The 24685-nt window shown below is 51.6% G+C and overlaps 1 protein-coding gene across 3 annotated transcripts in view; it reads left to right on the top strand.

The window, feature by feature from the left end:
- SDK1 (sidekick cell adhesion molecule 1) overlaps positions 1-24685 on the top strand; it is a 622975-nt gene that overhangs the window by 413260 nt on the left and 185030 nt on the right. For all 3 annotated transcript variants that reach the window (XM_061153768.1, XM_061153766.1, XM_061153767.1), the window contains exons 6-7: positions 20880-20991; positions 21611-21801. In XM_061153768.1, coding sequence (XP_061009751.1) covers positions 20880-20991; positions 21611-21801 — 303 coding nt within the window. The remainder of the gene's footprint in view (positions 1-20879; positions 20992-21610; positions 21802-24685) is intronic.

Below are 24685 nucleotides of genomic sequence, written 5' to 3'. Positions count from 1 at the left end.
TTAAGACTTTGCCAACCCTGCCTTCAGCAGCCACCACTCTGATCAGTTAGCAGGCATCCATATCAAGGCAAGAGGCTCCACCAGCAAAAAGATTCATCTTGCTGATGGCTCAGATGATAGTTAGCATTTTTAAGCAATAAAATATTTCCTTATTAAGGTATGTACCTGGTGGCTCAGATGGTAAAGAATCTGCCTGCAATGTGAGAGACCCAGGGTCAATCCCTGGGTCAGGAAAATCCCCTGGAGAAGGAAATGGCAACTCACTCCAGTATTCCTGCCTGGAAAATTCCATGGACAGAGGAGCCTGATGGACTGCGGTCCATGGGATCTCAAAGAGTCAGACATGACTGAGCGACTAACAATTCCACTTTCAGCTTGTTTTTAAGACATAATACTATTGCACACACTTACAGACTACAGCATAGAGCAAACATAAATTCATGTGGCTTGCTTTATTGTGACATTCCCGTTATGGTTGGTGGTCTGGGACAGAGCTAGCTCTATGTCCAAGTCTGCGTGTGTATGTCTCATACAAATGAAGCGTAAACATTTTTAGTGAAGTTAGATCATACTGTATGGACTCTTTTGTAAACTTGTTCACTTAATATCTTAGTATTTATACAATATTAATACCTACTTTATCACTTTAAGTAGCTGCCTCATTTCCTTTGTAAGTAGACATCACGATTCATCAACCTAATCCTCAGTCGTTGGACATTCAGATTGTTTCTAGATTTTCACCATTATAGACAGAATGATGAATATCCTTTTCACTACATCTAATGTGAATATCAAAATTATTTCTTTACAATAAATTCCTAGGAGTGGAACTGTTTTTAAGCATGTTCTAGTAGAGCTCTTTAATTGCAAAAAAGCAGAGACCCATACAAACCTGCCAGCTCCAGTGTGGAAAAGGGTTCAAATGAACAAAAGGAATGAGAGCGTCTCATGGAGCTCAAGAACAGGATGCCCACAAGCCCCTCAAGAGACTAAAGAATAAGGCCCCCCGGATCCGAAGCGCTTCCCAGCTCTTCAGGAGCCAGGCGGCCCTGTCTCCGCTCCTCTGCGTCTCCTGGCTCACTCCTCTTCCTCACCGGCCTGTTTTGCTGACTTCTTTTGCCACCAGACTCAGTATTATATCACAGCTTCAGGGACTGACAGTCGTCTCTGTCTCTCTGATAAAATTCTTAAGAAGGTAAGTCTGATTGGCAGATTCCCACCAGTCCTGATTCCCGGCCAGTTAACCCTGGACGGCCTTGGATTAGGGGCCGAGGCTGGTGAGCGCTGGCTGTGGGCGTCCCCTCCCAACTCCAGGTGCAGTGAGGCTGTGTTTGTATCTTCAGACCTGGCGGGGTGGGAATGACTGCGCCAGGGAAACTGGAGAGTACTGCAGATCAGGGCAGGTCATTCACTGCTTATCAGAACACCACTGGGTGTCACATGGAATAAACCTGTCAGATTCCTCGAGAAAGGTCGGCCAGTGACTGACATCTTCGGGATATTTGTGATACGATGCAATTCGATTAAAATTCTATAGATGTTACTTCATCCTCTTCTAGCTTTAATGTTGTAGAGAAGAAGTCTGGAGGTCTTTGGTTTTCCTTTTTGTTTTCTTGGGGTTGATACCTTGCTTTAATCTATCCTAACTCTTACAAGTTTTATTTCTCCACGAAGCCCCCACATTCCACTGGGACGTGACGGTGTGGCTCTCTTCTTCTTGGTCCTCAGGAGGCCCTTTTAGTTGAAGATGCCAATCGTCTTTGTTCATGTCCGCTGTTAACGTGGTCAGCACTTTCCTTTCGCTGCCTTCAGCTCTCCCGTCCGGGACTCCTGCTATGCTTACGCTGGATCTCCTGGATGAGGCTTCAATCTACTTATCCTCTCCTCAGAATTCTAGGAAGAACCCTCAATTCCAGCCAAATTCACTGATTTGATTGTGTACACTATTTTGATCTGTTCTTCCGGGCTTCTATCGAATTTTTAATTTTGGCAACTGTTATTCTCATCTAAAAACAGTCTTTTCTGATCTCAGATTATTCCATTTTCATACTTATAGTATATTATTGACTCTTCTCAATGAGTTTTTTATTTGATTCAGATTTTCTGACTCATCTGAATCAATTTGATTCAGAAACTTCCTGAAGTGTTTCATTTCATAAAGGAGATGTTCTTTCAAGTGCTTTAGAAGGAAGGCTTCTCATGCCGGCCTTGGCCACGCTTATGCGGTTCCCCGGGGGGTGAGGGGGAGTCCCTTGGATTTTTCTGCTGGAGTTAGGAGTTCAGATCAGCAAGCCTCTGCCCCAGGCAGGGCTCATTCACACCACCCCATAAGAACTCTCCCGTGCAGGGTAGCAATCCTGATTTTCAGTATTAGTACAGTTATTTCCCTATTTGTTCCTTTGGAAATTTCCATAGGGATTTAAGAAGCACAAAATGGGTGCGTTCAAATCACCTTGGGGCAGGAGTTTGATTTTGTTTTAATGTCAGCATTCAGGGTGACTCGGGGCGGGGGGGTGACCTCAGAGACTTGGAGCCGAGAGAGGGTACTCTGGGTGGTCCGTGGGGCCGGCTGTCAGGCAACGAGTGATGCTGGTGCCAAACGTTGGGCTCTTAGGGGCAGGGGCTCAACTTGGTGGTGGTGGCTTGAGGAGTGTGGGATAGGACGCGGTGGAAGATGACTGTTTGTGCTAGAAGGTGCAGCCTTGCTCCTGGGGTGCCTGCCTCGGACAGAGTGATGCCCTGGAGATGGGAGCGGGAAGAGGAAGCCTTTCCCAGCCAGGGGTGCCTGCAGCCAGCACAGCAGGGTGGGCCCGAGCTGGGCGTGGAGACAGGGGTGCAGCCCCCTGGCACGGTGTGACCCGGCCGCCCTGGCCACGAGCCCAGCCACGGGGCAGCACGCAAGCTATTGGCGGACACAGGCCCGTGCCGGGACACCCTCCTCCTGGCTCCCACGTCCTGCCTGGCTCTCACGAGGAGGACGGCCAGGAGGTTTCCCCAGCGGCCCTGAGAGACAAGCGGGGTGGGGCAGCCCTTTTCCTCGGACCCGCAGCCCCCCACTTCGTTGACTGGTTTGCAGCGGCCCCCAGCGGGCTCTCAGGAGCTGTGGCGTGGTAACTCCCAAGTTCACCATGCAGCGCCAGAGACCACAGGGACGACCTTCCCCCATTGCCCTCCTCCTGTCCATCATAACCACCCCACATCGCACGCTGTCTTCCTCCTGAGCGTGTGCAATGGGGAAGGGCCAGGCCTTTCCATAAACAGGCCCCTGTCGGGACCACCGGCCTGGGGCTCTCACTCCTGCTTATGGCCCGGGCCGCGTCCCCACTGGTCCTCTGGGGACAGGAGCTGGCACCTGTCACCTGCTCCACGACCTGCCCAGTCCCTCCTCCCAGACCGGACACACCTTCGGTCACTTTAGAGAAATCTGTTCGGCCAGAAGACAATGTCCTCTAATTTCACAAACAGACTGGATTTTTGAGGTGTGTGTGTGTTGTTTTTTGGGGTTTTTTTTTTTTTGCAAGAATCTAACTTCATTTAATGTATTCAGATGGTGGAAATTGTGGTTGTGACTGAGATTCTTACCTGAGTTAACAGATGATTGTTCCTCATCGCAGAACTACAGGAGTGACCCTTATAAATGAACACATGCTTTGTTTTTCCTTGATTGCTGACAGCCACTGCTGTGAGTCCTGAGTAGAAGAGTATTTAGTGACAACAGCCAGCCTAGTGTTGCAGCAGGAGAAAAAGTAGGAAATTGATGAATTATCTTTCTATTTGCACCTTCAGAAATAGGTTAATTGTTTCAGTGACTGGCTCTGTCTTGATTAGGGAGCATTAATAGCAATTAATGATATAACTTCAAGAAAGGTATAGGAAAATTAATAGAATTCTCAGCCAACATAAATTATAGTCATTATCTACTGTATCCAGAGCCATTACGGCTGCAAGGCGAGTTGATTAAAGAGCAAGTGGATTTTTTGGTCTGAATTCTCTAGATAACTGAACAAATCTTTTCTTTATTTTTCCAGTATGAGATTCCCTGTAGTGAGGTAATACTATTATTTAGTTCAAAATGCCTCAATTCTACGACTTAATTAAAAACCGTTCACAAGTTAATTTTATTAATATATGCACATTTTATCTACATGTACAAATATTACTTGATTATGATGATGAGACTTTTTTAGTGAAAAAAAAAAAACTGCCCAAGAATGGTGAAGAACAGTTCGGATCCAAAAGCACAAAACTGCAAACCGTTTATGTAGCTTGAGCTCTGCCTGGCTGTAGGAGCAGAGCACGTTTTCTTTGGAAAAACCGATAACACAGAGGAGGACAGCAGCGGCGGTGGTGAACATGCAGTCACCGACGCTGACACACCCCGGTCTGTCCCTGGGATGGGGTCCATGAAGTCACCTTGCATCTTCACATTTGTAGCAACCTCGGGGCTTCCCTGGGGGCTCAGCTGGTAGAGAATCCACCTGTGATGCAGAAGACCCTGGTTCAATCCCTGGGTCAGGCATATGCCCTAGAGAAGCAAATGGCTACACACCCCAGGATTCTTGGCCTTTCCTGGTGGCTCAGATGGTAAAGTGTCTGCCTGCAGTGCAGGAGACCCTGGTTCGATCCCTGTGTCAGGAAGATCCCCTGGAGAAGGGAATGGCAGCCCACTCCAGTGTTCTTGCCTGGAGAGTCCCATGGACAGAGGAGCCTGGCGGGCTACAGTCCATATGTTTGCAAACAGTCAGACACGACTGAGCGACGAACACTTTCACTTTTTGGCAGGAGGAGTTGTCTCACTTACAAATGAGGAAGCTAAGACTTGGAGCTGGTCAGGAACTTGCCCACGGTCACCCAGCTGAGCGGGACGCTGAGAGCTAGAGGCCGGTTGGGTGAGTCCCCGGCGTGTCCTCTCAACCACTTGGCCACACTGCTGTGCAGGGGTTGACTTCTTTGAAGAAGATAAAGTTTGCCTCGCCGGATCCAACTCTGTCCCGCCTGATGCTCTTTGTCAGTGTCCTCAGGAGACGCATCATATTCAGCTGTCCTTCCCAGTGTCAGCGCCAGACGGACAGGAGTCTCCTCAAGAGAGTGTAAGCTGCCTTAGAGCTTTATTATGGGCTGGGAACCGCTGCGTGTATTTTCACTCTTGGTCAAACTATGATCTGGGCAGAGTCAGCCTATATTTGTCTTCTTATCTGTCCTGAAAGTCAAGACTTGCCGCCCAAGTCTTGTTTTTGAAGGTTAACCTCAGGATTCCATTGGCATTTTTAGACAAAGTGACAGAACTGATCTTCTAAACACCTCTGAACAAACTGTTTATTGCAGTGTTTCCTTTTGTAATGTACTCTGTGAGGGTCATGTGGACTTGGGAGAAGGGGTCAGAGTAATTAGGGAAAGCTTCAGAGGTGGAGGAGTTTGATCTGGCCCCTGAAGGATGTCTGCAGAACTAGATGGCCTCTAAGGTCAGTGGTGGGTCAGTGGGGAGGAGTGGAGGGTTGGATAGGAGCCAGGTGCAGAGCTAAAGCAGCGGGGCATGCGGGCCAGGCGTGAGGAAACCAGAATGACCGGAGCTGGGGAGGGGCACTGAGGAAGTGGAGATGGATACTCTGGGTGGGGAACCAAGTGAATCCATCAGTGTAGACAGAGGGGCCCTGCAGTGATGACCGCCTGAAGACCCCCGGGGCGCAAACAGCAGTTTGTTTCCCGCTCACGTTGCTTGTGCAGCGGAGGTGCGGTGCAGGAGAAGCATGCTCACTGCACGGCGTGTCCCCACTCCGCCACGTGGGCCTTGTCCCCAGGCTCACTGCAGGGCACGGGGGTCACATGCCGGCACTTGAATGGAGCTGCTTGGGAATGACAAAGATCCCTTCCACTCTCATCTCCTGGCCCAAAGCAGCCACACGGCTAACTGTACTTGACACCCAGCTTGTTGGGAACAGGGAAGGACCCTGCTCTTGTGTCAAGAAGGAGAAGAGAACTCAACATATTGGTGAGCCTCCATAGTGACTCCCACCCCAGGCAGAGGGCGGAGACTGGAAGGGCCGGGTCCTGCAGCAGCTGTCAGGGTCTGAGGGTGACGAGCTGGGTTCTGGGAACATTGGCCTGAGTTCAGCGTTTGAAACGGCCACTCTGGCTGAAGGGTCTCTCAGCCTTCTCTCAGTGGGCTTTTACTTCTGTTACTTGTGCATGGCCGCACCTTGGGCGTCTTCATTGGAGTTAGGGTGGGGTGGGAGTTCAGAGCACAGACGCTAGTGATAAAGCCCTGGGTCTGTATCCTAGCTCTGTCCTGTGAGACAGGGGTGCTACCTTGTGAGTCTGTTTACTTATCTGTCAAAACTGGAACAACAAAAAAAAATACACATGATAATGGGCACATGGAGAATAGCACAGTGTCTGGCCCATGCTAAGCGGTCAGCAGATGTGCTGGAATTATAATCTGAAAGTCTCTGCCTTTGGGGCCCTTAATTCCATCCACGGTCTTTCTTCCCTCCCACTTTTCCTGCCTTTGCCTGTTCACTTCTTCCACACCGAGCTTGTCTCCGCTGCCCAATTTGTTAGCCCACTTCAAGCAACCCCTCCTTCCTCCGCACCACGATGTCCAAATTTCAGTCATTCCCTGTGGCGTCAGGCCCCTCTTGACCTTCCAGCGTGCTCAGCCCGCCTCCCACCTGCTGCTCCCCTGCGGGACTGAGGCCCCACCAGACTGGTGTCCCCAGGGTCTCCAGACGTGTCAGTGCTGGACTCAGCCCGGGTCTCCCCCTGCCTCTTTCCCCGGGTAGCTGCCCCTCAGCTTGCCTCCTTCCACACCCTCCTTCATGTTCATGAAGACAGAGTGTTCTTGTGTGCTTTCTTTTATGTAATTGATAACCATGTGAATATAATCCTGACTGGAGAGTAAGATCACCTAGCAGAGAGCTCCTCCAATTGAATGAGCACACATGTCACTCAGAAAATTGAACATTCAGGTCCTCATTCAGTGGGTCTGGAGTGTGGCCTGAGACTCTGCCCCCCGCAACCGGCTCCCAGGAGAGTTCTGCCCTGCCAGTCCCAGCTCCACTCTGAGGAGTGGTGAGTTGGCTGATACGTATTGAGAACTCACCGTGTGCTGAGAAGCATGATCTTTTCCCCTCTAAGGAGTGGGAGCCCTACTGCCAGAGCACAGCCCGCAGGACAGGCTTCCCCTGAGAGCTGAGCGGTGGGGATCTCAGCTCCATCCTCCCAGACCCACTGGTTTAGAATCTGCCTTTGAGCAGGCTCCCAGATGACTTGACAGGCTTCCCCTGAGAGCCGAGCGGTGGGGATCTCAGCTCCATCCTCCCAGACCCACTGGTTTAGAATCTGCCTTTGAGCAGGCTCCCAGATGACTTGACAGGCTTCCCCTGAGAGCCGAGCGGTGGGGATCTCAGCTCCATCCTCCCAGACCCGCTAGTTTAGAATCTGCCTTTGAGCAGGCTCCCAGATGACTTGACAGGCTTCCCCTGAGAGCCGAGCGGTGGGGATCTCAGCTCCATCCTCCCAGACCCGCTAGTTTAGAATCTGCCTTTGAGCAGGCTCCCAGATGACTTGACAGGCTTCCCCTGAGAGCCGAGCGGTGGGGATCTCAGCTCCATCCTCCCAAACCCGCTGGTTTTGAATCTGCCAGGCTCCCAGATGACTTGTGTGCACATGAAGGTTTGAGAAGCACCTTAGAAGATGTAAATAAAAAGGTCTTAAGAATGTTTGTAAAACTGCATGTTGTTTTTCAGTGTTTTGCAAACTGAAAGTATTGATGTCAAATTAAGCTAATTAGTGAGGGGGTTGGAATTAATTAACCAGGAAAGACACTCTGAGGAAAATAAATTTTGTGCCAGGCTTAGAAGAAGAAAAATATATTTATGAATGTATTTAACTTGTATTTTTAACATCATTTAGAAGGTCTTATCTATGGCTATTTCTAGTTGTAAAAGAAAAAAATGATTCCTGCATCTGTCTTACTGAATTATTTTTAATTTTTGTTCCATCATTTTTAATGTAAATAGACACAAATGTGCATGTATAGTCTTATTTCTTCCCTTTCTTCTACCCCAAAAGGAACATGTCATACTTGCTTTTCAGTATTTGCTTTTTTCAATTATCAGTTCATCTTAGAGATCTTTCTATGTCAATCTATAAAGAGCATCTTTCTATGTCTATAAAGAGCTTCCTCATCATTTTTTTGCTGCTGGGTAGCATCAAACAGTGTGGATGTACTTCCTTAGCATTTTGTTTTTCAAAATGATATTTAAAAGCCCTTTTCATGACAATAACCAGTAAGTAGGAGGTCATAGCCCCAGAGAATAATTGCTAAACCTATGTTAAATTTCTACAGCTTTTCTGACTCCTGTCAGGGAACCAACATATGTTTCGATGAGGGTTATTTTAGGCTAAAATGTTTTTCCCAAACAATCCTTAATTTTAAAAATAAAAAAATAAAGGGAGCATTTGTCATCTGAGAGAGGCATCTCTCACTTTGGGGGGGAAGTAATTTTGGAGGGACCCTTGCCTCATATTCTTGCACGTGGGGCACATTTTACACTCTGTAAGCTCCCCCCTGCCTCCCATCCCGAGTTCTGCCCACATTCACGTGCTGACTGATCCCAGGCAGCTTAAAAGAGAGCTTCATCCTAGCTCCAGTCTCTTCTGTCTCCCACTCTGGGGGCTTGTGGGGCATTTCACTGCTTATAAGCAAGTCATTCCATGGATTGAACAGAGACTAAGTCAAATTTTTAAACAACTAGATGGCACCTCTTATTGGAAGCTGTGGGAGAGTTTGGTGGAAGTGCCTGTCATTTAATGATTTGCCATAATTACTTTTAGATTTCCTATAAATTCTCTATAAACCTGTTATTCATGCTGTCACACAGAAAGCGGAGCACCCGCACTGCTTTGAAACTACAGCAGGAACACTCGCAGGGCTCATTTGTTTGAACTGATAGTTTGCACTGTCCAGATTTGCTGAGTCATCATCGACCTTCTGCATCTTAAATAGGCCCACACTGACCAAAGTCTTTCTTAATATATTTGAACAATCACATAAATGGGTTTAGGACTTTATTTTTTATTCATCCGCCTTCCAGTTTATGTGAACAGACTTCTTATGTTTCTACCAGCAGTGCACTCCCCTCATAAGGCTCGTGATAATCTATTTGCGAGTATATATCTTCAGCGGGATCTTGGCTGTGTTCTGTACGCTTAATTCTTTATATGCACAGCTTCTGCTTTATGTACTCTCCCTCTTTCTGTCATCAACCTTAGATTTATTGTCGGTGCTGATTTTAAACCAAAATATAAATGAGATTGTGTTGACATAAAAAAGAAAAGAAAAAAAGAGAATCCTCGCTTCCTAGCAGACTGAGTGGAGAACCAGTTGGTTTAAATAGATAACCTTGGGTCATATCGGAAAATGTCTTGTTCTAGCTGAGTTCTCTATTCTTGCACCATGGGACTGACTTATATTCATTTAAGGGAAGCTAGGGCAGACAGGGAAAGAAATATTTTCTTCTCTTAAGATTTCCTGATTTGTTTGTACCTCTGTTGTGACACCCAAGGGTAATTCTGATATAGCAAGTCTAACAAAAAAGAAATGAGATGGGAAAACTGAGGGAACACTCCTCCGCAGTCGTGAGTCCTCATCCTTCACCATCAAAGCCTCCGCGTGCCCCGGCTCGTTCTGCGGCCATGCTTGCTGTGGTCCTCGCCAAGGACAATGACCCACCTCATCCCTAGAGGTAGACAGGGGAGAGGGAGCACACACAGGAGCAGGGGAGAGAGAGGAAGACCGAGCGAAAGCCCAGACCTCACCGCCGCCTCGCCTGTGCGCTCAGACCACGCGTGACACTGCCCTCCAGGCTGCTCACCGGCTCCTCGCGGGGCCAGGGCTCCCCACGCAGCGGGCTGTTGATGTTCAGTCGCTAAGTCGTGGCGGACTCTTTGCGACTGTGTGGACTGCTGCACTCCCCCGGAGTCTGCCCAGGTTCCTGTCCCAGGAGTAGGTGATGCCATCCAACCATCTCCTCCTTACTCAGGATTATGAATCTCCAAAGGGGCTGAGCCCAGAACCTGCCCTGGTGCAGGGCAAGCCGTCAGCCACACCATGTAGGTGAGGGCACAGCCCCGCCTGGCCCACCCGGAGATGAGCTGGGTTAAAGCCCTCCCTCCGTCCTCCAGAGAGAACTGCTTCTTGATCCTCATGTCGGAAAACCGAACACGGTTCTGTTCCCAGAATCAGCTTGGAATGAATATGGTTGATGGACACGGTTATTCATTTAATCATTTACTTACTATTTATTGTTTTGGAACTTTTAGTGCTCACAGTTGCTCTATGCTGGTTAGGACAGAAATCCTACAAGACTTTCTGCCTCCAAGTTTGCTCTCTTCTGAGATGAAATGAATAAGAAGTTGATTACCTAAAGACACAGCAGAGGAAGTGTTCTTCAGTATGTTTGTGTGAACATTAGCGTTTAAGGTGGGAGTGCATAAGAAAACACCGCATGATTGATAAAGTGTTCCTTCAATTCTGGGCAGAACCACCTCACGGCATCTCAGTTTTATGAAACACTAAATATGTAAATGAGAGGTTTTATTGGTTTTTGGATTTCTAATTTGAGACGCTCTGGTTTTATTTAGGACATCAGTCTCGTACGGGAAAATGAAAAGAGGGTCATCTGTTGGTCTGTGGGGTGCCCCTTCCGGGAAGGAGCTGAGACCTTGAGAAACCTGTTTCTCAAAATATTGGCCCCTCGATTCTTCATGTTTTCATGTGGCTGGGGAGAGGAGTAAAATATAAAGCTTTCAGTGTTATGTCGTTCCAATCAAGCAAAGTCTTCAAGAAGTAACAGCCCAGGGAGTGTTCGCCAGCAGCACAGCTTCCCAAGCAGGCGTCTTTATAACTAGCCCATGAATTTACCTTGAGCCTCAATTGCAATAATTTCTAGTCTGCGAGTTGAACAATGGTATCTGTAGCAAGGGAAAATAACTTCAATTTAGTCTGGTTCTCTAAAGATCTTCATTGTATTTTAGTTGGCGGGGGGGGGCATGATTGTGATTTTTCCAGATAACATTCTGTGAGCATACCATGACCCCTTTCTCTCTTATTTATCCCCTTTTTTCTTTCACGTGCTTACAGCATTTGTTAAGATAATCTGTTTTCTCCAGAGACTCAGGATTGCATTTCTTTGTTCTGGGTTTTATCTGTCACAGACACTTTTCTAGTTACAGATTCTGTTTGTGAATCATGCTTTGTAGAGAACAGCTGATATTTTAGCAGGATCTGAGCCTGGCCCAGAGTCATAAGCATATCTAAGGAGCAGAGCTGTGCTTCTGTCCGAGAACTTACATGCAGAACGCTGGTCTTGGGATGAGATGTGATTGTCTTAGGAAAAGATATTGATGTTGACTTAGAAACTGTGAAGTTAGATTCAGTTTAAGCCCCTGTTAGGCACTTCCTGTTTGCCAGAGGCTCCGAGGAGGACAGAGGTACCTGCGGATCACACACCGTCAGGCGTTTACGGGACGGGGCAGCTGTGTGCTGGTACAGATGCCCTCCTCTGAAGGACACACGCATTGCTCTCACTTCTCCCCAGAAGCGGAGTGTGTGAGCTCCCACCACACTCCGGGTGGTGTGAGTGTGCTGGTGGGAGTGTGTGAGGGAAGATGTGGGTGCAAGTGTTTGCTGAGAGGTGACCCCCGGTAGTGTGGACACAGGAGACAGAGAAGGGAGAGACAGCCGTGTGGGTGCCTCAGGGAACCCACCCCCCCGGGGAGGGAAGCCCGGAAAGCCTTCCTGGAGGAGGTGACACGCTCCCTGACCTCAGCAGATGGGTGGGGGTTCAGGAGGCAGCCGTGCGGGGGGCGGGGCAGGAATGGGGAGGGTTGTTGGGGGGCATGGCGCTCAGGTTGGGGGTGACGGTGGCGCTGGGACGATTCACGTGGCCGGTGAGCCAGGGAAGCTGAGCCCTGCCCTCTGTCAGTCAGCAGATGCCTGCTGGACCCCGCCGGGCACCCGGTGCTGAGAGCGTGGCTGGGGCGGCGCCTGTGCTCCCGGCCGTGCTCCCGTGGGGAGAGACAGACAGGCTGGCGCAGCTTGCAGGGGGTGGCCTGGCGTGGGAGCCTGGGATGAGCGTGGCAGGGAGGGCCGGCCCGACCCCGTCAGAGCCCCCAGCCCCCCGAGGCAGGCCCTGTCGGTGATGCTCCTGGCCCCCGACAGCGGGCCCGTGTCCATTACAGAAACCTCCTGTGAGTCTGACTGCTTCTCTGGGGCTCTTCCTGCAGGTCTCTTCCTGCAGGTGCTCTTCCTGCAGGTCTCCCAGCCTCTAAGTAGTTTGTGTCTCCTGTGAACCCTGAGAAAATCTCTTTCCTTGGAGCCCCTGCAGCTCTGGGGGTGAGGGTGGTGGGAGAGGCCAAGGCTTCAGAAGGCCCCCCAAGGGGTCCTGCAGCTCCCCACCATCCTTGCTAATAGCCTTATAAGGGGATCAGCTGCCCCCGGCGGCTCCACGCCCAGGTTGGCATGTTTGGCAAAATTATTCAAGGACATTTTTCATAGAGGCTAAAAGTGATCTATTACTGCTCCTAGGTACACTCTCAATAATTTCAGAACACCATTTGGAAAATGGACCTAATCTCATGAAAAATGGCCTCTCACTCCTCTAGCCCACCGAACTGCACATGGGTTTTCTCTTGGTTCTGCGTCTTTGGGGCTTTGCTGGCGGCTCAGTGGTAAAGAATCCACCTGCCCGTGCAGCAGACCTGGGTTCCATCCCTGAGTTGGGAAGATCTGCTGGAAAAGGAAAGAGCAAACCTCTCCAGTATTCTTGCCTGGGGAATCCCAGGGACAGCGGGGCCTGACGGGCTATGGCCCACGGGGTCGCCCATGGACCCCCTGGGCGACTAGAACAACACCAGTGCTGCTTCTGCTGTTAGGCAGTGAGTGCGTGCCAGGCCACTTCGTCTGCCCCGCTCTTTCATGGCTCTGTGGGCTGTGGCCCGCCACGCTCCCCTGTCCATCGGGTTCTCCAGCAAGAGTCCTGGAGTGGGTGGCCATGCCCTCCTCCAGGGGATCTTCCTGACCCGGGGATCGAACCCATGTCTCTTACGTCTTCCGCATTGGCAGCCAGGCTCTTTACCACTGGCGCCGCTTGGGAAGCCCATTAAGCAGTAGGTTTTGCATTTATATACTTAAATGAGAAGCAGGTTGTCTATCAGCTGTTGTCCCTGGATATGTGGATTGCTCCAGTGTCCAACCACGCAGATCCTAAATCCACAGTCTAGCTCTCCGCTTTACCACTTTGCGCTTATCCCGAAATAAATAAATAAATGAATAAGCCTACTGCAGAGTTGCCTTTCACACCTTCATTTTTCTCTGCCCAGTAAAAAGCCGATGAAAATACATTCTTCGTAACGTTCCATTCATTTCCAAATGTGCAAGTTCTCAAATATGTTATAAATGAGAAGAAAAGAAAGGGCTGGGTTGTTTGTCAAGCTGTCATATTATTTTATTTATCGTCTCTTGTCAATAGGAAAGTCCAGAAGTGTATTGAGATAAAAATGGAAGTACATGTAAAGATAACAGTGTAAATGGGACATACCGCTGTGTTTCCTCCCATTTTTCTTTGCTCCCTACCGTTGGACAGTAAACAAGAAGAACTGAGCCAGCTGGTATAGACTCGTCCGGAGGGAGCAGGGAGAGCTTCTGTGATGGGCTTTGTCCCCATTACACGCCCCCAGCCCCACACGCCCCCTCTCCATCCTCCACCGCACCGCCCAGCGCCTTCGAGGTTGTGACTGGGCTCTGGCTAACGATCGAGAGAGTCCATAGTGTTTGAAAGGACAGGAAAACTTTCTTAGCGCCACACACAACAGATTATCAACCCAGAAACCTTCACAGCCACCTCACCTGTTCAGGGGCTGGGTGAGGAGAAACTAAAAAGTGAGTCTGGGGAAAGTAAAAGGTGGGAGGAACTTTCAATTTAGTGACCATGATTTTTCCAATCAGGACAAAATTCGTGCTGTTTATTTCAGTTTTCAGAATGAAGTGCGTCTTAAAATTGCCCAGGTTCTGCCTTGAGAAACTCACCTCTTAGAATACCAGGAAACGATCTGGTTTGCCTGCTGCACATACACCATTTATTGCAGTACACGTTAACAAAAAAAAGAATAATAATAATTTCTATGGGTTCTTGGAGATTATATATATTATATATACACATATATGGGGCTTCCCAGGTGGCGCCAGTGGTAGAGAGTCTTCCTGCCAGTGCAGGAGATGCAAGAGACAGGGGTTTGATCCCTGGGTCGGGACCATCCCCTGGAGAAGGAAGTGGCAACGCACTCCAGTTTTCTTTCCTGGAGAATCCCATGGACAGAGGAGCCTGGCAGGCTACAGTCCATGGTGTTAAAGAGTCAGACATGACTGAGCATCTGCGCATGCATACATGTACACATATATATACACACACACATACACATATCTCCTAGTCTCTTAAAAGACACGTGCCCTGGAGGGTTCAGCTCTGCAGGATTCAAGCTCTCAAGACGCCAGCTCCCTGTGGTGCGCACGTTGAGCTGCTTCAGTGTGCGGGAAGGCACTTAACCCCTTTGCTGGGCCATTTTAATAATGCAGACAAAGATGACAGGCTCCATGCAGTTGCGAAAGCAATCGGTGAGCAGAAAAGCCACTCGATTTTCTTTAAGTGAAATGTCTCAGAGCTGTTTTCACCCGTCTCCCAAAAGGGCACCAATGTACCTAGTTGTGCAAGGAAGAAGGTCAGGAATTCATAAGAGACTGACCAATTAAGTGGTGTTTTTATTGCCAGAAAGCAGTTGAGAATGGGAGGCGGCCGGGGTGCAGAAGCTGAGCCATACAACTGAACAAAAGAGGGGCTCCCGCGCTGCGTGTCTGGTGAGCTCTGTGGACAGTGAGAGGCTTCTTGGTGGAGGTCAGGATTTTTGCTCACATATATATATACAGCCCGCGTTCCTTAGCAGTCGTTCCGCCAGGCAGACGCCAAGATGCATCTTCAGAAACTGAGCAGAAACAGCCTTGGCTGTCTGTGGGAGAACTCCAGTCCGTTTGGAAGAAACAACAGCCTCTGTCTCCTCAGCACCATCACGTCTTTCTCGCCCTTCCTCCACTGCCCCGGCTGCCTGTCGCCCCGGCCCCTGTGCGCTGCTCTGCCTGCCCTTCTAGTTGGAGGCACTGGGCTCCGTCCCAGGCTCAGGCCTGTCCTCCGCTCTTGACCCCATGCTCTCACCGCGGGGGCATGGACAGGCCTCCCCACAGGTCAGGACGCTGCCGGGTGGTGAGAGCCCGCTGCCCCGGCTCGAGGGGGCCGCTTCGTGCTCAGCCCCGAGGGCCCGTTAAAGCCATCTGCAACTGTCTGCCATCTGCTCAGCACAACCGAGACACGTTACCCGTATCCGAGGTTGCAAAGGGTTTTTCCTAAAAAGCCAAGGAACTTAGATCTCAGCACTGAGAGCTTTTACACCTCCGATGTGCTCTCAGCCTCATTTCCTCTGTGGTTCATACAAGTCTTAGACCAGTCAATTTGGAGCAAGGAGATTCCAAGGTTTCGAAAGGTCCTGTAGCCCCACTTATCTGCTGCTTCTGGAGGGAATCCTCGTTTTACCTGAGAACCCTGTAGGTACAGACCCACCGGGAACTGGGGGGGCAGAGATTCTTTTTAGTCCCAGGGTCTGTGGCAGCGTCATCGCCCGCCTCTCGCAGAACGAGGTCGCCTCTGGTTGAGTGCATGGACTCGTGTGGTGTGTGCGTCTCGGGCATCTGTGTGTCCCGGGTAGATGTGAGTCAGCCTCTCCTGGTGGAGCCCTTGAGCTCGTTGTTTTCCGGGCATCCAGGGAGGGACCCAACTCTGGAAAGGGAACGGCCGCAGCCCCGCTGGGTTGAACCTCGAAGATTCCCTGAGGCGAGCGGCCGGGCACACTTGGTGGAAAGCAGGATGCAGGAGACAGCGGTTCCAAAAGAAAAAGCCAATCGAGGGATTCGCTTTCTCGGTTCTTCTGGAAAACTCCCCCTTTTCCAAGGCGTAGGCGCTTTCTTAAGAGGAAGAAGGCTATACTTCGGAACGAGCTGTGCAAATCTTGGAGAGGATGGGTTTGGGGGACGTGGGTGCTCTGGGCTCGCAGGCTGGCATGGCATGTCCCCCTGGGCTGTGAGCAGGGTGTCTAGCAGGAGAGGCGGTGAAACCCTGGGTCCATTCTTATATGCAAAACAGATTTATTTGCACATCCAACGTGAGGTTTAGGATTCTAGATGGAAAGAAAAGAAAACAGTTTTCAGTCAAATGGAGAAGATCCAGGTCTTGTTGGGGCTTATAGGGTTTTATGTCCCCGACTGGGGATTGAACCCTGTCCTTGGCAGTGAGGGCAGAGTCCTAACCCCGGGACTGCCAGGGAAGTAAGCTTGTTCAGTAGCTGGTTTTAGGTGCTGCTGAACGAGGACTTGCTGTGTTGCCTCTAGATGTGTTCATCAGTAGTAGATACTGCGGCACCCCTCCCTCTGTCTTGGTTGAAGCCTCAGACGTGGAAGCACATGTACAGAGGGACCGTGTATCTGGAGGAACCATGTATCTGGTGGGACCACGTGTACAGGGGGACCGTGTATCTGGAGGGACCACGTATTTGGTGGGACCGCGTGTACAGGGGGACCGTGTATCTGGAGGGACCACGTATCTGGTGGGACCGCGTGTACAGGGGGACCGTGTATCTGGAGGGACCACGTATCTGGTGGGACCGCGTGTACAGGGGGACCGTGTATATGAAGGGACCGTGTGTACTCAAGGCCGACCATAGCTTACCTGGGCATTCTCACCTGCCAGCGCCCAGCACCCATAACCCCAGCATCGCTCAAGGGTCAACTGTTCACCCTGAAGTGGATTGCTGGGTTGTACGGTAGTCCCATTTTCAGTTTATTTGTTTATTTTTATTTATTTATTTATTTTGAGGAATGGGCAGCTGATTTGAGAGGGGTTGTGTGGGTAAGACAAGTGAATGTCTCTCTTGGGAGCAGAGAGGCAGGGACCAAGCGCGGAGGAGCAGCCAGAGGCTGCTGACGAGCCTGGAGACTAACAGGCCTCCCGCTTCCAAAGCAGCCGACTGCCCGCACCACCTTCTCCCAGGTCCTGCGCTCTCAGACCCGGCAGGGCCCTCTGCCGGCTCGGTCCTACCGTTGTGCCCGCATCCAGTCCACCACACCACGTGCGGCTCTGTCTGGGAGCATCCCGTGTCCCGTCACACCTCCGCCTCCCACTGCAAACGTGGCCGTCCCCCACGGGCTCGTGGGCTCGCCGGGTTGGCTCCCCACGTCCTCCTGTGTGCCCCACAGTCCCCAGAGTCCGAGCCTTTGTGTCTGGATGCCTGCCGGTTGGCTCCTCCCTTCAGGCTCTCGGTCAGCGCCTCCCGCCTCCCCGCAGGCCCCCCTGGCCCGTGTGGCTCGCGTCCATCCCCACTCGGCCGTCCCCTGAGGGCACAGTCTCAACTGCTGGGCATCAGGGTGTCTGCCCTTCATCTGCTGTATCTGCAGTAATTCCACAGCTTAGCAGTTCGGGTAGACTTTGAACTTTTTTTTTCCCCCCATCTGAGAGATTCAATCTTCTTTAAATGTACTTTTTAATTAAAGGCAACCTGGACAGCTCTCTCCCTCAGCCTCTCTGATGACTGAGGGTTTCCTGGAGGGGAAGCCGGCTCAGGTGGGGCCCCAGGTCCCCCTGCCAGGAGCCTTTCTTCCCGGGACTACAAAGCATTTGCCTTTCTGCCTTTGAAGCTGCCCCATGCCCACTGCTGCTGACCTCGGCAGAAACCCTCTCGAGCCTGTGGCTCCACCTCCCAGCCACCTCTACCAGCCTGGGAGACGTTCAGTGAAGACGCTACAGTAAAGTCTCAATTAAGGAAATGCTCAGGGGAAGGAGCGTTCTAGTTAATTTAATTTTTGGTTAACTGAGTACAACCAAACTTTTTATTGGGAGGAGGCATCGTCATGTAAAAGAAAGATTATGAACTTAGGATGAAGGCATTCGTGTTTAAAACCCATTCTCTGCCATCTGAAGTCACGTGACTTTGGGGCTCAATTTTCTCATCTGTAAAAGGGGGATGCTAATGGTCATCGTAATAGCTTGTTGTTCGATTAAATGGGGCAACATTTGTGAATGTGAACATGTAGCAGAGTTGGGCGGCCGTGTGGGAACTTGGTGAAACACGCTTTCCTTCCCGCTTCCCATTTTGTTTTCATTTTTCTAGGAAATAATTCTTACTACACTGGCATATGGTTTTTTAAACATGTTTTTTAATGCAGAACACTGGAGGAAAAGGTAATTTTCCTGGCAGTGGTAATAGTGACTCATTATTGTAGATTATTTATGAAAAATTAACCAATCATTGAGTGTCTGTGGAGTACTTATTGTATCTCAGATACTGTGGAAATAGCAGAAATGAAGAGGTCATTTTATTCTTTTAAAAATGCCCAGAGAGTCTTCTTTGCATTTTTCTGCTAAGAATTGAATGTGGGGGGAATAAAATTGGTTGAAATGTCAGCTTGGCAGGTTAAAAATGCACATCTCTGATTTCCTCTCACTTAAAAAAGGAGTAAAAGCTCCCTGAAAAGCAGACTTGGGTCCACAGGACTGGAGACATTAGTGAAGAAAGAGGAAAAGAGCATCTGGTGGAGGAATAGTAACCTTGGGGCGGGGGAAGGGGGTCTCGGCTTGGGGACACCCAGGACAGACCTGGCTGCCGTGGGGCTGCTGGTGACACAGCTGGAACCGGGGGCCGGTTCATGGTTTGTGTCTGGAACAGTCTGCTCCCTACCTCCCACCCCGTGCAGAGTGCTCAGCTGGTAAAGCAGATGGACAGGTGAGGAGCCCTCCCCCTCAGAGGGAACGGCTCCGGAGGAAGGGGCTGTGTGCGCTGGGGTTCGAGGTCCCCCGGGAGCAGCCCTGAGCTCCCCGCCAGATTGAAGCCAGGTTGCCCGTTGACAAGTCGCGGAGCTCACATTTGGGAGGCGCGGCGGGCTGTTCCATTTTCAGTCCCTCTTTGCGGCTCCGTTTAATCCACGTGCTCACACAGGTTTGAGGATGGGCTGACGCGTCCCAGCCCCGAGTGCAGCCGCTCACCGACTTGTCCTGCCGACCCGACACCTGAGGGGCCTTGCGATCTTGTCGTCGTTGGGGCAGTGAGAGCCACACAAACAGAAGTCCCCGTGCCGTAGGGATCCCCGTTACCAACAGCTTCCTCCTTCCCCTGCTGGGGGTACCAGCCATGTCCGTTCGCCCATCCCCAGGGGCTGTGGCCTGGGGGTGGGCACTGGCCTCCGCCTCCCGGGTCGGTGGGCAGTCCGGGGCCTGTCTCCGGGGACCGTCCTCCCGGGCTGGCGGGACAAATGCTGGCACCCGGCCAGCGGCAATTAACGCCAAATTAGCACCTTGCTCAGCGACCTCCCGGCGCCCTGCCGCTCTCCTTCACTCACACGGCCGTGTGCAAATATTAGCTCCTCGGGTCGTTTCTCCTCATCAGCGCCTTTCACAGATGACAGGCAGGCTGTCCGTGTGACCGCGTCCCCGAGCCCTCGTCCTTTGTCACGGACGTGTCTGTACGCGGAGATCTGATCACCAGCCCCACGGGCCCCACGCTGCCGCGTTTGGGGAGGGGCAGGCTGCTCGGGGCTTCCCAGGAGACCTGAGGGTCCACGAAGCAGCCTCCCGTTAGTGTAGTCGATATATAGGTTTGAAAAATGATTTGTTGGTTCTGCCTTAATGTAGTCGATATATAGGCTTAAAAATGGATTTATTGGTTCTGCCTGCAGCAAGCTTTTTTTTTTTTTCTTAATTCACATGAACCTTTCATTCCAACATCTCGTACCGGTGAGTCAGTGAGAGCGGGACCCAGCACTGTGCGACTGTGACTAGAGGGCGGCCCTCTTTCCTCGTCTCCTCTCTCCACGGCCCTGACTGCACCGCCCGCAGTGGAACCGACCAGGGTGCCCCTCAGCCGCTCGCGTGGGTGGCGCGTCTCTGCAGCATCAGGTCCTCCGGGAAGCACTTTGCATTTGCCGTGATGTCCATTTATTTTTTATGTCCAGTCTCCTCCATCTCCACCCTTTGTTGAAATTCCTATTCTCGAAATGTTTGATCAGTCTTGGTTTTCCCTGGATAAACAGTAGTAATGCGCACTGTGTGTAGTTTAATTTTGATATTACACGTATTTGAGAGAAGAGTTGCAAAACCATCTCGTGATTTTTTTTCTCCCTTGTCACCAGAGGGATGAGCTGAATTATTTATAGCTTGATACTCACACAGCAGAGATGGAGTCAGGGTATTTACGCTTCAGATGGAAAGGACTGAGCTGAGCACTTGGTTCATGGGATGTGTTTGCTCTGAGGTCACATTCAAGCCCATGTAAGAGAGTGGCCACTTCCCAACCACACACGTGCCCACGAGAGGGCCTGACCCACGAAATCGTTGCGGAATTGGATGGGTTTGAAAGCAGTGGCTAGACCAGGTATCTCAATCAGAAAAGTCTTTAATTGATAAATAAGGTCAGTGGTGGAACATGCAGCCATGTGAAGGCCATCATGAGCAGAGGGGCATCGAGGCCTCTCGGTTCCCAGGGCTTCTGCGCAGGACGTGGGCTCATGGGCTGTGGGCTCCAACCCCAGCTCCTATGGTCAAAAAGAGGCCCGACCTGGACCCCACGGAGCACTCCTTGGGGCTGGGTTGGGTCCGGAGATGCTGGCTCTCCTGTCGGAGCGGCTTGACAAGACTCCTGTCCGTGTCCCACCCTCACGTCACATTCCCGTCCTCACCCCATCTGTGCTCCAGAAGCCCCATTCATGGCTTCCGCTTTCTCTGCCACAGGAGACGCCGGCACGCCTGAAGCCATGGCCCCCGTCATTGTGGTCCCCCCGAGCAACAGGAGTGTGGTGGCCGGGTCCAGCGAGACCACCTTGGAGTGCATCGCCAACGCCAGGTACGCGGCTGGCCCCCCACCTGCCAGGAGTGGCCGGCTCCCCCAGCAACGGCGGACCTGGTCCCACAGCCGGCCTGTGGGCACAGCACATTACGGGCAGATCGCATGGACCCTTCCCAGGCCTTGTTCTGCGGTGTTTATATTGGACGTGACATTTATACTAGAAGTCGGCGCCGTAACTGTGGGTCAGGCAGAGTATCATCTGAGATTCTGACCGAGGAGCAGAGGGGAGCTGAGGCCTCTGGGTGCAAAGGAAAGTGTTAACCTCTTCTCCTCTGTCGTCCTAGGCGTTCTCCGCCCAGTTAGTGGCCACCCCACACTCGAGTCCCTGGGATCAGGCCTCCCATGTAGCGTGTCCCCTAGCAGTATTTATTTTAAACATTCTTTTCCAGAGCCAATGGAACCATTAGCACTTATGCTCCATTGCTGCTGCAATTAGCTATCCTTGCTCAGCAGCCCTTGAGCAGAATGTGTCATCCGCGGGTGCCGTAGGGGAGCAGAGCTGTCTGGATTGATTTTTAAGTGTCCATTGTTCAGCCCACCGTGGTTCCTTGTAAAATGATTATTATTGCCACCTACGCAGTCCACAGTTACCGTCTCACGCCCCTCGTTTCCACAGGCCCGTCGAGGAGCTGAGTGTGACCTGGAAGAGAAATGGGATGAGGGTCACCAGTGGGCTCCACGGCTTTGGGAGGCGCCTCACCATCAGCAACCCGACCTCCTCGGACACTGGAGTGTACGTCTGCGAGGCGGCTCTGCCAGGCAGCGCTTTCGAGCCCGCCAGAGCCAAAGCCTTCCTTTCTATCATAGGTAAGGCTCAGAGTGGAAGTGGCCCCACCCCTCAGTCTGGGGAAAGTGAAGTTAACGCCTGCATTCCGCTCACCTGGAGGCGAAGTCTGCCTCCCAGATTCAGCCTGTTCTTCTTTCCCAAGAACATGAACGCATTCAATCCAAAGAGTTGATGTTCTGAATACTTCCGAGAAATGTTCTTCTGAAAACTTCCAATCGTAAAGCTTGGGAAATAGAGTTCTAGTCAAAATCCTTGACATATTTATCGCCTTTGGCTACTGGTCTTTCTGCCACGAGGCTTTTCTATAACTCTTACTTGTCTGTTCTGATCAGTGTTCAGAGATTAATCTATTACCATTATTTTTTTTTTACTTTTTGACCCAGAAGAAAGTCAGAAAGTCTTGAATGTTCCCTTTTGTCAAGCTGAAAAGGAAGATCAGAGAGGTGTCGTAGGAGCAGGAGACACGATCAGGCGCGTTCCAGCCGCTCTAAAGCCTGGGAATCGCGGTGTTTAGGCGGTGTGTGTGATGCGCCGGCCGAGGGGGTCCTCTCTCTGTTCTCAGGTTGTTAAGACTGCACTGTGTCACAAGGCAGGGCCCGTAGTTCTCGCGTCCCTTAAGCCCCTGTTCGGACCCGCAGTGTCTGCGATCACTGTCATAGTGGCCTGTCCGGGAGTGGTGGCCGCTGCCGATGAGCGGTGACCGCAGGGTCGGCCCAGGCGGCAGGGCCCCTGCTTCTCTCTGAGGAGAAGGCAGGTGAGAACGGGAAGGGAAGGCTCTCAGGAGCAGAAAGCCTCTGAGAGCAGTCGCTGCTCACGTATTAATCACAGACCCTGCAGTCTGCCACTTTGCAAACTAAAAAAGAACAGAAGCCTGTGCCTTCACAAGAAATTAGGAAGCGTGTGAAGAAATGCTGCATAAAAGGCAGTTCGTGTCACGTGCGTTTCAATCATGAGGAAGTGGCTCTATGGCCCGAGAATGACTGTCAAATGCAGGTGCTGGGAGCCTGTCACCACTCTGAAAGACACTCGCGGACTTTAGAGGCATCGGCGAGGCAGGTCTGATCACAGACCATTGCGGATTCTGCACCAGGGGCCGGGCTGGCTCCCTGCCGCCTTCTCACCCACACTCTCCAGTGGTCCAGGCCGCACCCCGTTGCCTGGGGGAAGCTTTCTCTCGGGGGTGACCTACCGCCGTGTGAGCGCAGCGCGTCAGAGGTAGAGCCCAGATTAAACTCTGTGAGTCTCCAGCAGACGGGGCTGTATTGTGTTAAAACTTTTTTTGTTGTTATTGTTGTCATTCAGCTGTATGCGACTCTGTGACCCCGTGACTACATGCCAGGCTTCCCTGTCCTTCACCGTCTCCTGGAGTTTACTCAAACTCATGTCCTTTGAGTCGGTGATGCCATCCAACCATCTCATCCTCTATTGTCCCCTTCTGCTCCCGCCTTCAATATTTCCTAGCATCAGAGTCTTTTCTGATGAGTTGGCTCTTCGCGTCAGATGGCCAAAGTATTTAAACAAGAGAAGAAATGTATCTCCCTGTGAACTAGAACATTTGCTTCCATTGTAATTCCCTTTTAAAAATATTTAAATTGGTCTCGGGAACTTGGTTCTGCATTTCCATCTGGATTCCAGAGCAGACTGTTATTGTATTCTCCGAGTTGCCACCTCTCTGTATTCCGGCTTTTAAAGGTACACAGACACACTTGGATTTTATGACGTTGATTTAAATCCCCTTTATTCATAAGAATTTGCTGTGACAGGTGGGATTTTGTGGTTGCATCCTGGGAAGGCCCTGAAGAGTCTCTGTTAGTTCAGAGTGATTCGGGAGGTGGCAGCCCCGAGCCCCAAGACGGTGGAGGGAGGGGTCCTCGAGGAACACGGGGCCCAGCGCCGCGGGGCCGTCACGGGGAACCATGCAGGCAGCCGTCGCCATGAAGATGCAGATGAAAGGGAGCAGACCCAGGTTGGCTCCCCGTTGCTGTTTCCTGCTGGTGAGACCGGACAGGCGAGCTGTGGCTGCGTACCCCGCCCGTCAGCTCCCCCGCTGGGTTGCTCCATTTCTGAGGTTTAAACAGGAACATGGGGTCTGCCTACAGCAGTGTCACGGGCATGACTCTCCCGGGAAAGGTGGCCTCCGGGGCTTGGCCATCCGTGTTCTCCTCCTCCTGCCCTGCCGCAGGGTCCTTTTCCTTTTCTGGCCACCGGGCCTGGGTGCCCGCTGTCTGGGGCCTGGGTGCCCGCTGTCTGGGGCCTGGGTGCCTGCTGTCTGGGGCCTGGGTGCCCGCTATCTTGGGGCAAGATGTCCAGTGTGTGGGGTCAGGGTGCCCACTGTCTGGGGCCTGGGTGCCCGCTGTCTGGGGGCAGGGTGTCCAGTGGGCCTGGGTGCCCGCTGTCTGGGGCCTGGGTGCCTGCTATCTTGGGGCAAGGTGTCCAGTGTGTGGGTTCAGGGTGCCCACTGTCTGGGGCCTGGGTGTCCAGTGTGTGGGGTCAGTGCTCCCGCTGTCTGTGGCCAGGGCGTTCAGTGCGTGGGGCCTGGGCGCCTGCTGTGTGGCAGGTTGAAAGTGCTGGAGTTGACCCCCCAGGAGCATGTTTGCCCAGCACCATGTGGCCTGGTGGGGAGAAGGGGGAACTTGGGGACCAGGAAGATGCATGTCTACCCCTAAAGGAGTGTTAGGCTCCTGAGGCCTATGGTCATCTCCTCTCTCTCTCCTCAAGTAGGGGGTTTCTAAGTGTCGTCTCTGAAATTATATCAGGTCCAAAAAACACAGAGATGACACATTCTTCCTTGAAGCAGCATCCAGCATGGCGGGAAGACTGCCAGAGATGTGGGTCATCGGCCCCCAGGGCACATGGCCGAGGTGGGGCGGGGGCGGGCCCAGCCTGCGGAGGTCAGGAGGCTCC

Source organism: Dama dama, chromosome 10 (assembly GCF_033118175.1).
Source record: "Dama dama isolate Ldn47 chromosome 10, ASM3311817v1, whole genome shotgun sequence".
Lineage (NCBI taxonomy): Eukaryota > Metazoa > Chordata > Mammalia > Artiodactyla > Cervidae > Dama > Dama dama.
Note: the sequence above shows the minus strand (reverse complement) of the source record. Positions and strands in the feature narration are given on the sequence as shown.